The sequence below is a fragment of the Candoia aspera genome, chromosome 3 (assembly GCF_035149785.1).
Source record: "Candoia aspera isolate rCanAsp1 chromosome 3, rCanAsp1.hap2, whole genome shotgun sequence".
NCBI classification, from domain to species: Eukaryota; Metazoa; Chordata; class Lepidosauria; order Squamata; family Boidae; genus Candoia; species Candoia aspera.
In genome coordinates, this window is record NC_086155.1 from 48974158 (window position 1) to 48997162 (window position 23005).

Here is a 23005-nt window from a genome sequence, read left to right on the forward strand (position 1 = left end):
ATCCAGTATTTATCAAGATACAATTATGTAAATTCACAATACCTATTCAGATGCAAGTTTTTTCCATGGCAACTAAGCCAAATGTCTCCTTTCTGATTGGGCATTAGAAATGCTCATTATCTTCCTTTTGGTCAGGCCAAATCAATTTTATTCTGTAATAGAACTATTAAATATTTTATCCTCTTGACTCTTATTGAATTAGTTGACACTCCCCCCCATAAAAAAATAATAAAATAAGTCGATTTAATCTGAATGCAAATTTCTCTATAAACTCTACTATCTGGCAAAAACTATGATGCAAAACCTGAAAGCAACTATTTCATAGGCAAAAATTCCCATCGTTGTGTCCAGCAATTAGAACATTGGTTTGCAACAAAGGCTGGCAGAAATGAGCCTAAAATAATAATTTACTTTTTTCCAAATCACATTTATTCTATCATATTCTTTTCAACTTTTGTTGAAAGCTTGGTGTTATATATGTCTTTGACCCATATATGTTCATATCCTTATGTGAACTGGTATGTATTAATGTAGCAGAATAGTAAACTCAGCAGAATTTTTTTTAAGTACGTGCAAACAATTAACATGAACTTCATGCAGTATTCTTTCAATTGGATAAGAACAACTGCTTTTTGACTATGAATGGTAAATGACAAGGTATGTATGCCACTAATTTGTACTGATTTAGTTAGCAGACTTGATCTGTCTGTCTATTTTTTAAGATGGCTTGTGAGCTGTGATCAAGCTAGAAAGATTTCAGTCAGTGTTGCAAGAGAGAATGAGGGTTTCTTTTCTTCATTATCCATGGTATCTATTTCTTTGTTTTCTTGGCTATCCACGGTATTCTCAGGAATCTTCTCTACTGTAATTACCACTATTCCTATTCTTATTATTACCATATTCATCAGTTTTATTATGCCCAGTTTATGGGCAAATTTGCTCAGCTGTGAGAATGCCTTCCCTCTCACTTCCAGGATTAAGGAGGATGAGCCTAGTCAAAGCATTTTCTTCCTGCAGAAGGATGGGTGGTAGTAGTGAATGGTACTACATATCCCATAACCAGAAGCTGCCCCAGGTACCTGGGCAGAAGAAAAACAAAGCCAAAGGGAATAAGGGCTGAGCCTCCTCCAGACCCCAACTTTCAGCCATCCTCTGCAGATAGGTTTAACAAATATTAATTAATTACTAGAATAATAGCAACCCCCAAAAAAAGCAAGAAGTTGATGTAAGAGACTGAAGAAGAATGATTACAGAGTGCAACCATTATGAGGAATGAAGTACCTTCCTGTGTATATAGTATTTTTACAGGGGAATAGATGGTTTATTGGAAAGATGGTAAATTGTGTTTTCACAAGTGTCTACTTACAGATGTTAGTAAGACATCTAAGAAAAATATCACATGAAGTGGAGCCAGTAGTGCTAGTGAAAGGCGTTTTTGGCAATGGTAACCCAGTCAAGAAATAGCTTGTACCATATTTTTAGCATGTTAAAAATTTTTTATAAAGCTAGATTTTTAAAATAAAATTATTCCAGACTTCTTGTTATAAGTGTTTTAATTTCATGGTTTATATTACCTTATGCTGATCTTTAACAGTATACATCAACCTGTCCCATCAGGTCCGGCAGGAGAGGCATGCTGCGGGCCCTGTCGGCTAGGGAATGTTGTCGGGTGGGACCTAGGAAGAAAGCCTTTTCTGCCGTAGCCCCCGCCCTATGGAACATCACTTGATTGGCCCCAACCTTGCTGGCCTTCAGGAAGTCCTTAAAACATGACTTTGTCAACTAGCTTGGGGATCCCATGGTAGAGTGGAGCCTGTTAGATGATTATATGAGAATTAATGGAGTGCACCCTCTGTATGTTTTCCTGCCATTTCGTTTTTTGTTTTTATCTTGTTTTGATTGTAATTTAAATTGGTTGTTTTAACAATTTTATGTTTTTGCTTGTTACTATGTAAGCCATCCAGAGTCACTATGTGAGATGAGCAGCTACACAAATGTGATTAAATAAATAAACAAATAAATAAATAAATAAATAAATATCTGTTTTGTGAGCCACCCAAATAACTTTTGTTATGAGAAACTATGTAAATTAAGAAAAATAAACCAATTTTGAATCTGCAGAAGGAAGAAGAGAGGGACAGGAAAGAAGACTGATATAAAAGCCCAAACTCAGTAAGACAGAATTAAAACCTAATAGGAACATTAAGGACAAAAATAAAGGAAGGTTTCTTGACATATCTGAGAGCTGGGAATCAATATATAAAGGCAGGATCAGTCTGTAATAAATTTGTTACAATCATAAGGAAAATGTCATCCCACCAAGAACAAATTATTGGAAAAAAGTATTCAACATATAAGTCAATTGCTCCTTTAAGTGTCTCTAAGGCATTAATATCTTTCTCCAACCTACCTGTATACCTGACAGAAGGTGCCGAATTACCTAGACCTTCATTTGGCTCTGAGGTTCCACTTACTGCCATCGCTGTCTCTTCCTTTTCCTCCTCTTCTTCCCTGACTTCAGGTACTTCCTCTTTTGACTGTTCCATAACTGATCACCTCCCTTCAGTGCCAAGACTGCAGCCCCTGTCATAGTTCTGGCATCATTCACGTCTGTCTGGAAATGGGCCCTTATCAGGTTGTTCCTGCTAGCCTTCAGGAAGGAGAAGAAAAACACAGAAAGGTGTTAGAAATAAAAAACAAAAAGAATTGTGCTAGCACTTCATGGCCAATTACCCTAGGTATATAGGAATTTGCATAATTTGTGCATGAAAAAGTATAAACTCCATCCTCAATGCAAATTGGGCAAACATATTCTATCAGAAGTAGAAAACCTTGTGCCCATAGATACTAATGATCCCATGTATTCTTTTATCGAACTATTTTTATAAAGATTCTTTAAATTAAACAAAAAAAAGGAAGGGGAAATTCTCTAAGATTATTCTACCAGTCTCTGGGATTTAATAGGTTCCATAGATTCTTTAAAAATAAATATGATAGCTATCTGTGGTACGGTGTTTGTTTGAAAGCATGTATATGGGCCCAGAAAACAAAGATAAGCTGGAGTGAAAGACAGCTTTCTAGGGATCTAGAGATACATGTTTATATGTGTTTTTATCACTATGCCCATCAGGACAAAAGCAAATTCATAATTCAAATTCAAATTTAAAATTTGCTTGTTTCTAAACAAGCAAATTTCTCAATTATACCCATTTTGTGAAAGCCCCTGTAAATATACTCTCAAAATCCCAAATATGCCACCTGGCCCATTTTGAACTATGTCAAATACTAAGACAAAGAAAAGGCAAACTCAAAGAAGACTCAAAGGACTGTGGACCACACTGATTTGATAAAAAAAGAAAAACAGAAAACTATGTAAGACACTTTTAAACTGTCAGTGCAGCACTGCGCTCATTGACAAAAACATGCCCCATAAATAGAAACTAAAGGGGAGGCTAGCATCTGCCACTAATCTTAACTTTCTATAGATGGTAGGGAGAATATGTGAATAAATCTCGAGCACAGACCACAAATACAATCTAAAAGAGATAATCACACATGTGGCTAGCAAATATTCTAATTGTCATAGTGGTATTATTTCCAACCTCAACAACTACAGATACTTGCTACTGTGGAGTTCTTGGTGCTTTCTCATTGTTTGCTTGCAAACGTTTCATTACCCAACTAGGTAACATCATCAGTGCAAGTGAGTGTGAGGTTTAATCCCTGTTTATATACAGTGGCTTGCCCTACCAATGTCGGCAGGTTAGGATTTTCTTCTTGGGAGTTCCTTGATTAGGGTATTGTTTTCTGCTTGATTGTTTGCCTGGTGTTAATCCTTGCTTATCTGGGTATTGGCTGCTGGAGAGGATGTGTTCTGGTCTTTTTGTTTCCTTCTTAGCTTTTTGTCGTTTTTGAACTATGTGTAAATATGGTTTATTTCTGTGTGTCAATTGACGGCTGATTTATCTGAATGTGAAGCTTCCAGGAATTCCCTAGCATTTTTGGATTTGACTTGGTTTAGGATGCTCACAGTTTCTCATTTGAAACTATAGGTGAGTCTGACCATGTGTTGTGAGATTAAGGAGTTTTCATCGGGTCTTCTGACTGCTAGCTGGTATTCATGGGTGTGCTCTGCTAGTCTTCTGCCTGTGTCCTACATAGTGACTGCTATAGTCCTTTTTTTTTCCAATAAGGTTGTTTGTCTATCAAATTGTCTATCCTCACAATATTGAAAAAACAACCTTTTATCTATCGAAAAACCTTTTGTCTATTGAAAAACAAACCATAGTAACCAAGTGCTCCATTACCTCCCATAAGAGGAGCTGTATAAGAACATTATTCAGACAAGTGCACTGCAGCAGCCCAGAATGCCAGAAAAGGGAAACAGACCACCAAACATCTTCCAACAAAATGGATACCCACGCAACTTTATCAGAAAATGCCTGATCACTCAACCCTCTACAGCACAACCAACTCAAGCTATGAAGAGGATAACACTACCACACATCAAAAACATCTCAGAAACAACCAACAGACTATTACAACCACACAGCATCACCGTAGCACCCAACTAACTAAAGCCCTCCAAAACATCTTAAGTAAACCAAAAGACCCAGTAGCCCAAGAAGAAAAAAATAGGAGTCATGTACAACATACAGTGTAAGGACTGTAAGAGCCACTATTTATTATTTATTTATTTTATTTTTATCCCGCCTTAATTATTTTTTATAAATAACTCAAGGCAACGAACATACTTAATACTCCTTCCTCCTCCTATTTTATTAAATAAATAAACAAACTAAATTATGGTAGCACGAGAAACTATCATATGGTAAAGAAAAGCTACAAATGCATACCAAAAGAGCACACTTCTAATAGATTTCGTACATAATGCTGAATCATGATGTGAGTTTTGTTTGGTTTTGTTTTAATGTTGTAAGTGATCTCATCCCCCAAACTCCTGGCTTATTTAATAATGGCTTGTTATATATGAATTTGGAATTCTGAATTATTTTTGTTTCATTCTTGTATTCCACCAATTTCTTCTGGTTGCAAAAGAAATAAAAACAAACTAAGATATCTGGAATTTTTTTTTTAAAAAGTTTAATACAAATCATAGTTTAGCACCTAGTTTAACACAATCCCTCTGTCCAAACAAGACTGGGACCATACAGAAAACTCTTAAGGAATCTAACTCCATACACCTATATATGAATGCTTTTATCTGAACAAATGATATGTAAATAACTTTGTCTGAACAAACGATATGTAAATACCAGCTTACTATTTCTCTTTCTTCAGCTTTATGAATTATCTATTTTAGAGATCAAAAAAGTTATCACTGCAGTTTTTGGCTTAGATAATTATCTTAATTTTCTTTTATAATGGAAAAAGAGAAAGAAAAAAATTCAGAGCTGTCTTTGGTGCCTCATAATGGTTACTAAGGCTCCATTCACATACAGTGTTATCTTTGGCTTTCTCCCACAAACTTGCACTGCAAGAAATATCACATATAAAAGAGAAACTATTCATCATGGTTTAGAAACAATTGCTTGATTTAAAAAAAAACCCTACATTAAATGAATGCAAGACCTTCAGGAAGAGCATTTAGTGCAAGTTTGGGTGGGTTGAGATGAAACTAGGCTTAGAAAAACACATACCAAAATACCAGTACTGTACAATAATTACTCAATCTCCTGTTAGACCATTTTCATCTTTAAACTCTATCAAAGCACTAAAGCTTATATTTCAGAAAGAATTTACATACTGTATGTCTACAGCTTGATATGATTCTGGGACATTCCTTAAAAAGCTTCTACAATGAGTAATCTATTCCTTTGAGCAAGCACAAAATAAAATTGAAGCTTGCTAACTGCAATCTATTCTAGCAGCACACAATCAATCCCATTCTGAAGCTCTAACACAGTCTATACAACAGACCAATCTTCAAAATCACTCACTGCAACTTTAGAAAACATGACAGGTGTCCAAGTGACAACTAGTGAACCTTTACTAAGAAAGGGGGCATCACTGCCACTGTAGAACTGATCACAGGTCGTTAGATTTTTTAAGTCAACTCAACAGGCCACATTAGGCTTGGGAAATCTATTAATCTAAACAGCACAATGCTACTACATGTATGACCCAGTGCCTAAAACATGATCCCATTATAAAGGCAAAGTTGTAAAATATGCCAGACTTATATTTAAATCTAAGAAAGGTCCTACTGAAATTATCAGGCCACATCTACAGTATCTATTTCACATTTTCTAAATTAATTACCTCTAACCAGGAACAGGATACAGCATCCATGTAACTATTGTCACAAAGGAACACAGAATTCCATAATCATATAACTTTTGTGGGAGTGGGGGTAACACTTCTCACTTCCCAAGATGGCACAGGGGTTTGTTCCTGTGAAATTAACACTCATTTAAAAGCTTTATCCATTTCAGCAGATAACTGCAAGACCAGCCATCAATTTAAGTAAAGCTAACACAACACATAAGAAAGCGGCTGTTAACCATTGTAAATAATAAAAAAAGCAACTGAAGCAAAGAACAGCACAGACACAAAGGAACATTGTTCTTTAAGGCATTTTGGTGGTTGGCTCCAAAGATATGACATGAAATTAAAAAAAAAAATTGACTTAAAAAATCAGCAGGCTAGGGAAGGTTTCTGCTACTGTCAGCTAACAATATTGGGATGGCAATAGTTAAAATGCTCCAGGGAAACTCATTCAAGCTTTTGAAAACTTTATCTATAGCAGCAACATTATGATTAGAGAACAAGATGTAATTTAAGAGCAATAAAGCTGAGAACATTCTCTTTCAACTATCTGGTTTTTAGTTTCCCATCTCTCCCACATTAAATATCTCTGACAAATATAAAAACTAAAGCAGAAAGGAACACATAATATTAAACAGGATGATTATCTCATGTGCCAATTGCAAAAAATAAAATAAACTGCAGGTGTACTTATCTTAAATAATTGCCCCCGTGTGTTTGGTCTACTTTCAATAGCTGTACCAGCCAGGATAAACAACATCTGAATACTGTAAGCTGAAGTGCTGAATTTTTAAGAATCCCTTGGCTATATATTGTACATATCCAGCTGCCCTATCTATAGTGCATAGTGTATTTTCTTGAATAACTAAAACAGATGAAGCAAAAATGAACATGTTTGTTTGTTTGTTTGTTTTTATGCCTTTGAATCAGTGTTGACTCCTAGTAACTTTCTGGACTAGTCCCTGTAGTTTTCTTGGCAAGATTTTCAGAAGTGGCTTGCCAAGGTAGGATTAGAACTCACAGTCTTACAATTTCTAGCCTAGTACCTTTATTTTATTTTATTTAGAAAATTTATATATTATATTATAATATATATTTAATATTTGATAAACATAGAATAAAAATGAAAACATTTATGAAGAAGCTCACTCTAATTTTTTAGAATCCAGCTATTAAAAAAAATAAACAATAAGCTGTGTACCTTTAAAAAAACCTCTGAGTATGTACAATAAATGCTTAACTTTGTTCAGCAGCCACTGGTCAAAGGGAAGGTATTGTGCATCTTTCTTGCCTTAGCAAGAAGTGTTTTTTAAAAAATTCAGTATCGTATTGTTGAACAATTTGAATTCACCACGGAGAACAACAGATAGAGTTCAGCATCATCAGGAGTACAGACTGCTCATCTCTATTGTATAGAGTTATAGACATCATTATGACACACAGACTATTGCTGTTCTTCAGCTGAGTAGAAGTTCCTCCTATCATCATTTATAGCAGCATTTATAGTAACTGTAGTCTGTTAAAGACCAGCAGAGAAGATAGCCCACCACAGTGGATTTCCACAATTATGGCTGAAACCTGGTTCACTAAAACATATAAATGATGATATAAGGAACAATGTGAACACTGAAATTCAAAAAACTGAACAGTGATCTGGCACAAAGAACCCAGAAGGAAAAACATGAATAGGATGACAGTGAATATCTTAAAAATAGTATTTCATGGGGCTGGAGGTCCACTTGCCTCTAGCCACTCTAATCCTGAACAGAAACTTTCTCATTAAGAAAATGTAATTTGTTAATTAAATATTTCTGTTCAGGGACCTGCACTATTCTGGATCTTTTTTTTCTTCTCCTTTCCCCCCAAAATATACTTTTGTTACTGAATTTAATCCAGTGGATAGAACATGTTTTTCATGTATCTCATTTTTATTGCACATAATTTTTAAAATTTATACAGCATGTATCAAGCAGTCAAATCATTTCATATACACAATCTAAGGATTCCTTACAGCTCTGTACAATAGGCCAACATTATGATTTCTATGCTGCAGGAAAAAATCAGCAATGGGTATACAAAATAGCTAGGAGAAAAGACAAAACCTTATGGCTTTCTTCTTCCTCCTAGCAACCCTCTTTAGATTAATGGTGACACAGAGTCTAGGCTTGCCCTCCATTAAGCAATCCGACTCAAAATTCTTGATTTAATGGAGAAGAAAAACAGAGACACTGTGTGTGTGTGTGTGTGTGTAGAGAGAGAGAATTCTTATGGCTTTTCCCTTCCTTCTAATAACCTTTGTCAAGATTTGTAAGATGAAGGGGACATATGGATGTGATGACCATGTGCAATGCGCAATGTGCAATGCATTGTATTAAGAAAGATGCATGCACTTATTTCACTTCCAACTCAGCAACCTATGCAGTCTTCAGGACTAGAACATTTCCCTGCCTTTATGTAGATGGAAGGCAACAGAAGGATAAAGGAATTCCTACATTTCACATTAGATTACATCCAAGGACATACTGTCTCACAGTTCAAAAGCTTAGCTACTGTATTATGGTATGATACATTATTCCCAAAAGTTTTATTTGTGAGTACATGTATGTTCAGGTTGTCTAGTTCAGCTGCAAAAGACCGTAAAAACAAGTCAAAGAAGACATTACGTGGTACACAAAGCTGAATGAAAGCCTGAAAGTGCAGCAGGTGTGTCAAAACTGTTTTTGCTCCCTGATCCCTCAAAAGTAGTTTGAAATCAACTTTGAAATGTTGAGAATAGACAAAACCATGAACTAATTAGTGCTCTCTCCAAGTGACTTAACAATGCAGAGAGAGAGAGAGAGAGAGAGAGAGAGAGATTTTCAGTCAATGCCCTGATTCTGAGCTACACAACTTCTGAAGTAACAGAAATCTTCATCCTCACTATTCTAAATTATTAGAAACTCTGTCCCACATATACATTTTAGTACATGTTGCTTGCATTTGCCTAGCCCTCTTAATTCCAGGGAAAAAAAACTGGGTTGATACAAGGGAATCTACCCAGCTGCAAAGGTGCTATTCCTTCTATTTCTGTGGAAATTTTACTGTGAATTGGAAAACTGAAAGGACAGCGTATTAACAATTTTGCAGCAGCTCTAATAGTATTGCTGCAATGACAGGAATGGGAGAATGCAGCCAGGATTGATGCATTTTTTGTAAATTCTTTGCAGATCCTTGCAACTCCTCCTGGGCATACAACAGCCCAGAAAAAATGAACAAGTGAGAACTTGACAAGAATACTATCTGCTTCCCAGAATGGAGTCAGTGGGGCTGTAAAGCATCCACAAATTCTTTGTAATGTAACTTCCTTGTAAGTCAACTAAAGCTCTATAGAACATGTAGTGGAAGAAAAACATTGTCATAATTGTTTTGACTTCAAGAGATGGGGTGAGGGAGGTGTTCATGTTTCAAAGCTCTTCAGAATAAAATATTAATTTATACAGCATGTATCAAGCAATCAAAACAGTAACATACATACATACATATTGTCTCTGAACCAGAACTAAGTAGGTTTTGCTCTTAACACTATCAGTGTTGTGAGATCACAGGGGTTTGACACTGCTTTCAAACTAGGGCAAAATCCTCACATGGAGTGAGTCAGGTTTCTAAAGCTCCAGAGAACAAGCACAATTCTAGGACATATATTCCCATTTTCACTCATCCCAATAGAAGTAAAGTAGTACATTGTACCTATGGTGTTTACATAAGCAACCTATTCCCAGAACTCACTTTAAAAGAAGTTAACAACAGGTATCTGCTTTGCATAATTGGGTTTCTAAAAAGGAGAAAAAAATTTCCACAAAGTACATTATTTTCCTATTCATAAAGATAGCAGTTGCCACTATGGTCTTAGTGCTGTCCTAGATCATATCCAATGACAGAATACATCTAATTGGCAGACAACCCATACATTGGCTGAACAGACTTGCAAAACAAGAAATGCTGCTATGTATGCATTACTGCTAGAGATAGCCAGAATCTCTGGAAAACTTCCCAAGGACATCAGATCACAAAACAACATCTTAATGGAAGAAGCATGTTACTGATAAATGGTACCAATTACATTCACCAAACACTGGCCACTGTTATGGAATTTCAACTTACATGCTAAGAACAAAGCTTCTTTATCACATGCAAATCTGCACTATGTGAAAGAATGAAAGCCCCTACAGTGAATAGATAATTACTGGATAAATCAGTCTTAGCAAGTATGGAAGGTGGGGACAAGACACGCATAAAGTAAGATAACACAGAAGCCATTTATCTGAAAATGATTTTTTTTCTTCAGAAGAGAAAACTGGTCACTTTTGCTTTTTTAGGACTTCTGCATTTAATGATACAACCTGGATTTATACTGTTAAAATATATCATATGATATATATTCAGAGAAGGCCCAGAGTGTGTCCAGATGATCACTAGATTACCATTTCAACAGTGAGATACTGAAATACATGCACATATTTTTGTTGGCATGACTATCTGAAAAATTCAGCTGTACCTTTACTAACCATTCCATCATAGCCTTAGACATACACCCACACAGTGTTTTTATTTTAATCAAAAATTTGTAAACCTGTTTTTCATCTTAAGTTTTTAAGACACCCAATACTTTAAAACACCAAGTTTGAATGCATTTATTTAAAAAAATCATTAGAACTAAACTTAATCACAGTATCATGAACAAGGAGGACAGTTAGCCAGGGCAACCAAATAACTGTCCAGGTCAGCCAATCTTTATCTGGGCATAAAGCCAGTAAGAATTAATATCAGTATTGCAGTGATTTCCCCTTAGGTTTGCTTACCACCCTCAAAACATTAGACAAAAGCTTTATAGGAACACAAAAATATGGTGAGGTTGTGAATCTCGAAGAAAGCTGAAGGGTTCATTACCTCTCTTATTGTGCCTGGTCATGAATCAAAAGGAGCAAAATGCTGATCAATTTTAATCATCAGGGTCAAAATATTGATCACTTATGAGTATTCAATAGTATTCCTGCATTCCCTTGAATTAAAAACAGAGTAGACACTGTGGGACAAAAAAGTATTTTATTAAAGGCAGTAATAGATAAAATCACAGCCAAAATATCTCTGAAGGAAGGAAGATATTAAAAGTGAATGAGCTGCATTGAGCTAAAAGCTGTCATTAATGTCCATGGAGAGATAACATATATACATAAGAAGGACTGTCAATGGTAGGATTAAGTCAATTTTTTCAGACTGTGTTAGGGCACCATCTGAAGTAGAAAGAAATGGAATACAGGGTTTTGGTGTTTTCAGGCAGCAAAACCCTCTCTCTACCAAGAAGGGTATCATGGTTTTCCATGACAAACAGAAGAGTGGAGATGCCCCATCTATTTTCAGAAAAGAATATTAAATATTGAATTGGTGTTTAGCAATAAAACAGTCACAGAAATTTACACACACACACACACAAGTGATTTTATCAATTAAAAAGCAGCAAATAGCAATCCCGACTGCATTGGGACACAACGGGTTTTTGGTTTTGTGCATCCAAGAGATTCAGGCACTCTAGGTTAAGATACTCACTTTTCCTTATCATCAAAAGATAGCACACAATCCTTGCAAACAAGTATTCTTGTCTATAATTGGTAGACATTTAGCAATTGAACATTTAGTATGTATAAACAAACTAAAGCTAGGAACGTAAGTATGGTCATCAAAAGAACATGACACAGCAATGTCTCCCTTTTTATGGGAGATGCCCTTGGTAAATATTTCCATCAAACCTCTGCTTTGGTAGAAAATATGTGATTCTGTAGATAAAACAGTCTACTTGCTTGCCATTTCATCCATCCAACCAATATCAACAAGCAAATCACCAGTGCTACTTGAAAGATTAAGATCATCACAATAGGGTGTAGAGCAATATTTAGTACTCCATTTGAACTTGGTGACCATCCCAGAAGCACCTCCCACCAGGCATGGTCTCCAGCTGATGTGACTTTTGCTACAACCTGGGCAATTTCCTGGTTGTTGTGGTGAATCTCCAGAGCAGCATTTTCACCCATCTCTCTGAGTTTCAGTAATTCTTGTTTGAGAGAGGGGTGAGAAAGCAGATTTTTAAGAGTAGAAAGGCCAAGACCAAGTGAAATAGGAGATATTTCTTTATATAAAGAGGGATAAGCTTTCATATGTTGCACAGTCCAAACAGGTACACGAAATTGGAAATCACATCCTACAATCATGCTAATATTACAAAAGCAACGATTAATATATGGCAGCATAGGTTGGATGACTAGACTATTAATGATTATAAACTCACATGGAGTTCTAACACAAATACATCCCTTGCCAGTATACACAACAGTAGACATTTCTTCTTGAACTACATCAAAAGAACAATGAGAGTTATTTACAAGCTGAGGAGAAAAACATTCATGGTGTTCTTCTAAGCTGTTATCCTCACATACAAAGCCTAAATTCTCTCTTTTTATACAGCCCTGCACATTAACTGTTTGCCACTGACCATCCCTCAAGTGTGCCCATTTATTAGAGTCTCTGGAATACATGACCAAGTCTCTGTCAATCTGGAATCCCAGGGGCACTATAGGATAGATAGGAATAATTTGTGTGGCTTCTACAGTTATTAAGAATAACCGCAGTATGTTTTGAGTTGAGTCATAGGATGCGTTTAGCAGTCTCCACCAAGCTTCTAAAGCAATTTCACCTGGTGAGAGTTCTGGTCTAATTAAATTGCTTACCTCCATGGGAATTCTTCCTGCCTTAGCTTCTCGAATCATACCCATGATTACATTTTGTGTGATTACCTGGGCCTGTTCACATGCTAAAGCCAATGAAACATTATTTTGGAGAGACTGAATCCCAGAGACTATCAGAATGCTATCATTTTCTAAAATTTCTTCCCAGAGTGGAAGCACTTTACTGATAGCTTGTGGTTGTTTTGTGAGTTGTAAGAAAGATTTAGTTAACGGGGCAGTAAGTTTCCCTATTTGTTTTGTGGAATATGAAAGTTTATTAGCTAATACTTCTATGTTGGCTGCATCTATGAAAGAAACTCCTGCCCCCACGGGGCCAAGCCAATCTAACAATTCCCTTTTCATTCGTTCTCCATGGTGTACTCCTTCCCACATTTTAACCCATTCCATCCAACCTCTGTGGCTAATATCAAGAAAGGGAGAACACTGGGGCACTTTCTGTGATACATTCAAACCTTCAAAATGAATCTGTACCTCCTTTAGGGAGGTCTGTGGGTTCCTAACAATTTGCTCAGGCTGATCTAATTTCAATACATGAGATCCAATAATAGGATTTCTCATACGGTGGAGTGAGAGAAGGTCTGTGATCAGTGGGTTAAATTGAAAAATTGTTTTGTTTTGAAAGCCCAGTTCTACCTGATACAAACCTTGTTCACTAATTTTTTCAGTTATGGAAATATGTCCATAGAATTTAAACTTAATAGAGGATGTTCTTTGATCACAGTGTGTTCCTTTAATTGGAACCACCCAATCTGGGGGTCCCTGTCTAATTAAGTCTGTCCCCTTTAATTCCCACTCATGTGATTCCCAATTAACAATCAGTTGGGTGATTTTTTTTCCAGAAGGTGAAATTAAGGATAGCTGCAAATTATTTTTAAGAAATTCATTATGTTGGGTTCCAACAACAGTTCTCAGATGCAATGGTGCACCAAATTTCCATAAAGCAGCAGATATTAGGGCAATGTCACATGAATTGTCCTGGGTTACACTATTTCCAGTTGTGTGAGAGTCCAAATGTGTTGGCAAAGGTCGGCATGAAACAGGAATATGAAAACTTGGACTGTCCGCTTGCATGTCATAACAAAAATGTCCAATTTCTCCACTGGCCTTGACAGTACAATTAGCCAAGTCTCTCCAATGGCAGCTGACTGAGTCTGAGGCAGCATGGAATATGTACAAGCTCTGGAACACTCCAGGGTTGGAACTGTTGGCATATAGTCCATGCATGCGGCATATCAACTTTATTTCAGATACTCCTCCTTTTGGAAAACAAGCCCACAGTTTCACAGGGATGGTAGACTCATTCTGGGTAGCAGAAACAAACATCCATCCATTCCACAGGAACAGCAGCAAAGACAACATCTTCGAAAGCATCTGAGAGAGAAAAACACAAAAAGAATCTCCAAAGCCTCTATTGCCTGGGTATGGAGTACTTACTTGAGGAAGTATTTTTAGGTGCTCCTGCTGCTTTTAAATCATAGGATTAATTTCTCACTAATACTTCCATTTTACTGCAGATGACAGGAATTTGATACTACAGGACAACAGTATTCTATTTCTTATAGCACTCAGAATATGGTATTCCCTTTTTCATTTTAGGACAGGGTGACAGCCAAACATTCTACTCCTTTTTTGCCAGAACTTTCAAGCTCAGCAACTATGAACAGGCAAGATGGAAGCTAAGAGACAAAATGGAAGTGTAAGGACAAAATTAAGTTTGTTTCCTGAAAGGTTGTTTTACATTTTGTAGTCAATTTTATCAGGTGAGACTCTTATTTGGGGGTAAGATCTCCAACACAAAGAAATACAAGCTTTTTTCACTCAAGCATATTATTATTCATATCTAATTTAGAAGATCTTGAGACAAGAAATCATAATGGTGAGACCATCTTGCATTAGGAAGAGGCCAATCAATTTCAAGTTCTAATACAACTGCAGTTAGTATTTTCCAGAATCAGCAAGTAAACGTCTGTCAAATTAAGTGGATATCATGTGCTGCTAACACTGAATTGTGGATGCTTTTGCATTTTAGTGACAATAACTTTCATTAACTACAGTAGAGGTCACAAGTTGGTATATATGGCAGCAGAATCAGGGCAATTCACTGGGAGACAAAAATCTTGTTATGATCCTTCTTTTCATTGATGCTAGTCTGATAACTTGAAAATAAACTATTGGATATACTATTTCTGATAAAACAGTAATCGATATAAAAAGTCTACATTTTGGCAACAACTGAGTTTACATAAGCATTGTATTGACTTACAGAAATGTTAACATGAATATTATATATTAACACTGTCCATATAATTCTTTTTAATAAAAACCATTTTAAAGAAATGCTAAATCCACAAGATTGTAACACCAACACAATCAGCAAGTATATTTCTTTTTTATTACTGCATGAAAATATTGATTTGTTTATTAGTGCATGAAATGTTTACTTCTTCACGCAAGGAGTCAGTTCTATTTTCAGATTTCTACCTATTAATTTTTAAGTACTTGCAGCCTGAAGACTGCACAATTCCCATCATACCTCAGCATCTTGATTTATCTAAAACTCACAGAAGAAAATTATTAGCTATATTAACAATTCAGCTTTACACAGTAGCAATTTTGTCTGCATTCACCGAAAATTGCTAGCATATTAAAAGGCTTTACAGGTAGTCCTCGAGTTACAACCATTTGTTCAGTGACCATTTGAAATTACAACAGGGCTGAATGAATGGTACTTACGCCCAGTCCCTGAAGTTACAGCCATTTTAGTGCCCCCACAGTCATGTGATCAAAATTTGGGTGCTTGGCAACCTGCCCACACTTACAACTGCAGGGTGTGCTTCAACTCTCCCACCCATCTGTCTCCCCTGCATCTCTGACCTTCTGGTCACCCTGCACAGTGGCACTCCTTGGCAGCGGCAGCAGCACTAAGAGTGAAGTAGAGGCCCTGGGCCTTCAGCAGTCTCAGCTGGCTGCCCACACTCTGGGCTTCTACTTCAGCCCCAGTGCCACTGCTGCAGAGTGCAGCCTCAAGCCCTGCACTGTGGCCGGCCACCCCAGCACCAGAGAGCAAAGCCCCATCCATCCCCACCACCCTGTGCTCCACAGGCCCTGCCGCACCCAACTGACCTTTGTTGTATTCCTCCGGCTGCTGACAAGCTACCCCTGGCCTGGCCCTCTGTGAGGCAGCTGCTGATTGCATCAGGCCTTCTTCCCAAGGCCACCTGCACCATTCTCCAAATAGCACCTGCCATTCTCCAAATTGCATGTGCTGTTCTTGCAATGCTTCAGAAAGCCTCAGAAGCATTCTGAAGGCTTTTTGAAGCACTGGGAGAACAGCACACTCAATTTGGAGGATGGCGGGCAAGGCCTTCTCATGAGGCCTGGAGTGGTGCGATTTGGAGAATGGTGAGAGTAGCCTTGGGAAGAAGGGCTGGCATGGCCAACAGCTGCCTCGTCAGCAGCGGGAGGAAGATGGCAAAGGTCAGCTGAGAGCAGCAGGGCTGTCAGGCCAGCAGGGTGAGCAGAGCACAGGGTGGCAAGGGCAGCAGAGGTAGCAGAGTGCAAGGCAGCCAAAGGGAAGAGGGTAGGGGGAGTTGAAGAGGAGGCAGTTCCTTACCTTACCAAGGCTCAGGGCTGGGAGGGACCAAACTGGGAGTGGCTTGGATTGGGGTGGGTCCTCACCTAACAACCAGTGGGATTTGGTTAATGATGGCAATGGGGAGTGCCAGGATTGCTGTCACTAAGCGATGCAATCACGTGACATTGCACTTTATGATTCCATCAGTTAGTGGTGGAAATTCTGGTCCCAATTACTGTCGTAACTCGAGGACTACCTGTATACTACCTGTATATATTTTAAAGTTCAACCTGCCTAAAGGAGAAAGAGCCAATCTAACTACACGTTAAAAAATTCCAAATCACTTTTATTAGCCAGGAAAAGCAAGAGTCAAACATAGATGCATTAAGTCTCACCATTCCAGAGATCTTATCTCTATTTAGGCTATGCCACTCAGAAAATATCTATTATAATTGGAGAATCAGAGGCCAACATTTCAGCTATCAACCTGAACACAACACTTAAATCGCCAGTCCTATGAGTGATACTTCCTGTAAAGTGCTGTGCAAATCAATCACAGTGGGCTCTCAAGGGATCTACACTTTCTTCTTATAGAAGCAAATATGCAAGACTTTTGACCACCCCAAAAAACTCCATTGGATGCTTCCCTTCATTATCATCTAGGTAATAAGAGTTTTTTTTTTCAGATGAGACTATGGACAGATCTACATAACAAAATACAAGTGATTTTCTATTGCTTTCTTCCAAGTTGTTTTATTCTTCCATCCATGTCCTAACTAGCTTTGACCTTCTTTAGCTTCCAAAACCAGATTAAGGTGCTTATCCATACATCCTTATGGATTTGCTTTCCTCCTATCCCTGTGACAAGAAGAAAATATTTCACTTTCCATATTTCTACCCCAACATTGGTACTTCTACCACAATTCTCCAGCAAAGCTAATAAAATTGCTTCCTGCATAGAAAATGTTATTTTCTTTACAGTAACTGGTTCATCTGGACTAGGAAGAAACAGTATTTACGGCAGGAGAGGATAGTGCACACTGCTTTTTCCCAGCCAGAAGAGCCAATCTTTGACTTTGCTTTCTTATCTCTACATCTTCTGGACATAGAAGGGGATTCACTGGGGCTGGGAAATCTTGCTTCCAAAGCCTTTCTACCCCTAAAGTGATAGGCTCCTGAGTATCCTTCTCCCTCCCTGCAGCCTAGCTAGCACTTACTCTCTTGGCACCATGTTATGCCCTCCCCTGCAGCACCTGATGCTTCCCCAGAAAGGGAAAAGCATAAGAGTCCAATCCAATGCTATTGCAGAAGAGTGGGCATTGGCCACATCAGCTGATGCCTATGTCATGCTATTGCAACTACAGTTCTCCAAAGTGGTGTTTGTCCATCCTTCTCCCTGCCTATCCCAAAGCCAAACCTGCTGCTACTGCTGCTCTTGCCATTATTTTCACTGATTTTCACATGTATTCTCTACCTCACCAGTAGTGAGAAAGGCCAGGGCCAACCTGGGGCCAGCCTCTGAATGAAGGCAGAGCACCAAAGGAATTTGGAAGGCATATGAGTGGCACACATTCTTCTCAACACCCACAGTGGAAAATGTGGAATGAAAATGTGTAGAGGGCACCCTGCAGTTTTCTGATATTTGTCAGGTTCTCTCTATGTGGCATAGAATGTTTTACTGCTTTTTCTAGCAGAAAACACAATTTTCCTGCTGGATCACCTTGATTTGGCTTCAGCCTGCCTCAGCAGCAAGCTGGCAATGAGATGGAGACTCCACTTTGAGGAAAGGTCCTGAACAACCAGTAAGTGAACCATCTCTAAGCCAGGATAAGTAAATTGTGGGGATGAGCCCACAGTCAGCCAGATTCTACCACCTGCTGAGACAGAATTATGGTAAGTCTTTAAATAGCACTTAGTCCATGTTCAAAAAGTATCAGTCCATGGTTTCCCACCATTTCTGTTGACCATTACTTTCATTACTATCAGCTTTTCAGTTGGAGAGTGCAATGTAGACTAGCCTCCTTGTGGTGCACCCTGGGCAACATGACGGCTAAATAGTCTATACATCTGGCTGCTGGACCTCACAAGGATTTTCCAGCAAGAAAAAGCAGCATGAACATCTAACTGCTATGCCATACGATTAAAAAAAAAGTTGGAGAGATCACTCAGAAGCAGTCTTACCAATTTTCCAGGTTTTTTTTTCAATGGAATAAGGTTAACTTGGAAGGATGAGAAAAAGGGCACCTGGTTCAAGAGATGAAAGGCCTGGTAGACTAATGCAATTTTTCTTCCCTGTCCCCCAAGTGTTGCCTAAGGTTGTATGGATAGCCTAAAAACTGAAACATTTACTTCCCCCAGTTCTTCCAACTAAATATTCATGGTAAAAGGCTTATTAGTACACATATCCAGTACAAGTCAAAGATGGCTGTTATAACATTCAGGATATTTGAATTGGGAGACAGCAACCTAACACTAAACCAGCACAATTTTGTCCATCCCTATAATAATCTCACCTTCTTTATCCACTGTATCTCAGTCTGTACTGTTACAGTAGCTATTCCTTGCTTTGCTCCATCTTCTTTTTTAAAGCACATCTCTTCCACCAGTAAATCTTTAGCAAGCCTTTTGTCAAGGTTGAGGCGAAGAAACAATGCTGAGCCAGGAATTAAGCTCTAGTTCTTTATTGTTTCTACCATGTACAGAATCTTGCCAAACTGAGCAAAGCCAAAAGGTGCTAGGGAGAAATACTCCAGGCAATCTAGGGTGAGCCCTGTCTCAGCTTCTTGGACGGCTGCCCAAGATCCTTCAAACTGTAAGACCATTTCTCCCCCTGGAATGCACCCTCTCCTTCCTCTCCTGCAACCTCCATTGCACCTCCTCAGAGACACATTCCATCACACCTTTTGCCCTTCTACAAATTACTACTAAATGATCAAATCAATTATTTCTTACCTCCTTCACCAATCGTATCAGCACCATCCTGTCTAGCAACCAAAATAACATTTTCAGTGTACAAAAACAAACAAAGATGAGTCAACAAAATAGTGAACAATTCACATACCCTGTAATAGACCCCTTTCAGTCAGGTTTCAGGCCTGGTTATGGGACGGAAATGGCATTGGTCGCACTTATGGATGATCTCTGGTGGGAGCGGGATGGAGGCAGTGCATCCATCCTCGCTCTCCTTGATCTCTCAGTGGCTTTTGATACCATCGACCATGGTATCCTTTTCGGGAGGCTCAGGGAGTTGGGGGTGGGCGGCGTAGTCTTATGCTGGTTCACCTCCTTCCTCCAGGGCCGATCCCAGTGGGTGTTGATAGGGGAGGAGAGATCGGCCCCGCGGCCCCTTCTTTGTGGGGTGCCATAGGAATCAGTACTCTCCCCTCTCCTTTTTAACATCTACATGAAACTGCTGGGTGAGATCATTCGTTACCATGGGATGAGGTATCATCAGTATGCTGATGATACTCAATTGTATATCTCCATCCCAGGTGAAATAAGTGATGCCGTGACCACCCTCTCCGAGTGTCTGGGGGCTGTGGGGACCTGGATGGGGAACAACAGGCTTCAACTGAACCCTGGTAAGACTGAGTGGCTGTGGGTTAATGGTTCTTCTGTATCCGGGACATTAACATCTCTGGTTCTGGATGGGGTTGCACTACCCCAGACAGACCCGGTGCGTAACTTGGGGGTCCTCCTGGACTCACGGCTCCTGCTCGAAGAGCAGGTGGCAGCCATGGCCAGGAGAGCCTTTGTGCAGCTACATGCTGTGCACCAGTTACGCCCCTTCCTGGACCAGGAGGCCCTTCGAACAGTCACTCATGCCCTTGTTATCTCTCAGATAGACTATTGCAATGTGCTCTACATGGGGCTTCCCTTGAAAAGTATCCGGAAGCTTCAGCTGGTCCAGAATGCAGCTGTGCGAGCTGTTTTGGTGCCCCCAGAAGGGCACATGTAACACCACTGCTGCGCGAGCTGCATTGGATACCAGTTTGCTTCCGGGTCCAATTCAAGGTGTTGGCTATTACCTTTAAAGCCCTACATGGCATGGGACCAGGTTACCTCAGGGACCGCCTCTTCCCCATTACATCAACCCGTCCCACCCGATCGTGCAGAGAGGGCATGCTACGGACCCCGTCTGTAAAAGAATTTCATCTGGAGGGGTCCAGGAAGCGGGCCTTCTCCGCAGTAGCTCCCGCCCTGTGGAACATGCTGCCCCCGGAGGTGAGATTGGCCACATCGCTCCTGGCCTTTTGGCGGAGTCTGAAGACCTGGTTCTGCCACCTCGCTTGGGGTGGAGAGGGGAATAGAGTTACATGGGGATGGTTGTTATAGACCACTTCTCCCACACTTGGACTGTTTTAGATCTTTCATCGCTTGGATTTTTATTCTTTATTCTTTATTTCTATTTATAGTATTTTTATTGTATTTTATTATTCTGATGGTTTTAATCATTTGTTGTAAACCGCCCAGAGGCCTCCGACGGGAGGAGATGGGCGGGGATAAATTAGATAAATAAATAAAATAAATAAATACTGCACCATGAAAAACTATGCTTAAAGTTCAATGGAAGGAGCAATGTAGTGTACTGGAAAGGATACTGAACTTAGATTGGGAAGACCCAGGTTTAAATCCAACTCTGGCAGAAATTTACTATATGACTTCCGGCTAGTCACTATCTCTTAGCTCAACCTACCTCTTTTTTGTTTGGGGAAGACTGGAAGAGGGAATGCAATGCATGTTGCCTTGAGCTTCTGGAGGAAAACTAAGATCTAAATCTGTCAAGTATAAGATCTGGCAATACATAAATATACAATGAATTTAGATAAAGACATTTTTAATCTGTCTCTCTCACATCACTTAATTACACACAAAAACAAAAACCACCAATCCATACATCCTGCTTTCTTCAGTATGCATGATTAAAGGCGTCAAAGGAAGACTACAAATAAAAGGGAGACTGTGATAGGTCCTTTTCTAGACATAGTTTAAAATATATGTAATAAGCAGATAGCAGCACCTACCAACCTTAAGTGATTTCAGAAGCTAAGCACACAGTGTCCTAGTTATCACCTGGACAGAAGATTGCTTGGGAATTCCACAATTATAGGCAAAGAAAACTATATGGTATGTCCATGAAAATTACCAGAAAGCAAGCATAACTTGAAAGAGAGTTTACCTTTAACATAATCAGGTCTATCTATCTATTCATGCATACATACGCACACACACATATACACAAAGCAGTTAACACTATGGAATTAGAAAGCAATGTCCAAGTTGGGTGATGGGGAGAAGCAGTCATCAAAAGATGTGTGCATTAGTCCTTTGCCATGAGATTGTCTATAAATACAATGTTAAAATAGATTTGTTTACTAAATAAATATTTTATTCCATTTTCCAACCAACTAGAAAAGATTGTAAGGCAGTGTTTCTATAGACATATAATACTATTTGTCCATCTGAAATTAAAATGATAATTGCTTAGTCATTTATCCCAGTACGCTCTTTTGCCAGTACAAAGGACTCACTGTTTACTGAAGTGTGTATCTCAGTAACTACAAACAAGATGATGATTATATGCTAAATATAAAATTGTAATTAATGTTGGAGTTTACTATGTATACTTATAGTGGTGTATTATAGTAAGAGTGAATGAAGCCAAACATTTGTAATATTTTTATCCTGTCCTTTCTGCCCAAAATGCAATCAGTATATTAGATGTTTTGGTAATGTTCTACAACTGAATACATCTTGCAGACTTCCATGGAAGACATGCAGACTTTCAAAGAAAAAAAATTGTAGCATTATAAACACTAATACATGTACTACAGGAAGAAAAGAGAAAATTGAATCTGAAAACAATCTTCAAGATAAGATCTCACCTAGAATAACACCAAGACTTGTTCTTTAGGATCCAGAGTGCAGGACATGGTATAATAGTTTTACATTACAGGAAAGGATATTCCTGTTGACCATTAGGAAAATGTCTTTTATTTGTTTATTTTATTTTATTTATTTATCAAACTTTATCACCCCCCACCTCCCTCCCAAGGAGGGGAAACAGTAAGAGCTGTTTGACAATGGCGCCAAATGAGCAGAGAGGAAGTGGGCTTCTCATCACTGGATGCAAACAAAGGCTGCACAGCCATCTGTCACAATTGCTTCAATCTGGATTCCTGCATTGAACAGAGAGTTGGATTCAATGCCTAAATGGTGTTTTCCGGGTCTATGGGTCTATGATTAGTAACTTTTCTCACAAGAAAAAGGGTATTTAACATGCAGATTTTTTTGTTAGGCATTTGAAAAATATTCCAGAGATAAAAGTAAAGAATAGGATTAGAATTAGGATAGCAAACAAAGAACT

The 23005-nt window shown here is 38.6% G+C and overlaps 1 protein-coding gene across 3 annotated transcripts in view; it reads right to left on the bottom strand.

Annotated features, from left to right (window-relative positions):
* PPARD (peroxisome proliferator activated receptor delta) overlaps positions 1-23005 on the bottom strand; it is a 49899-nt gene that overhangs the window by 14762 nt on the left and 12132 nt on the right. The window contains exon 3 of one of the 3 annotated variants that reach the window (XM_063297599.1): positions 2411-2650. In XM_063297599.1, the coding sequence (XP_063153669.1) occupies positions 2411-2546 (136 nt within the window). In that variant the 5' untranslated portion in view covers positions 2547-2650. Of the gene's footprint in view, positions 1-2410; positions 2651-11351; positions 14436-23005 lie in introns of those variants that run through there. The other 2 variants (XM_063297600.1, XM_063297598.1) reach the window with 2 other exon arrangements.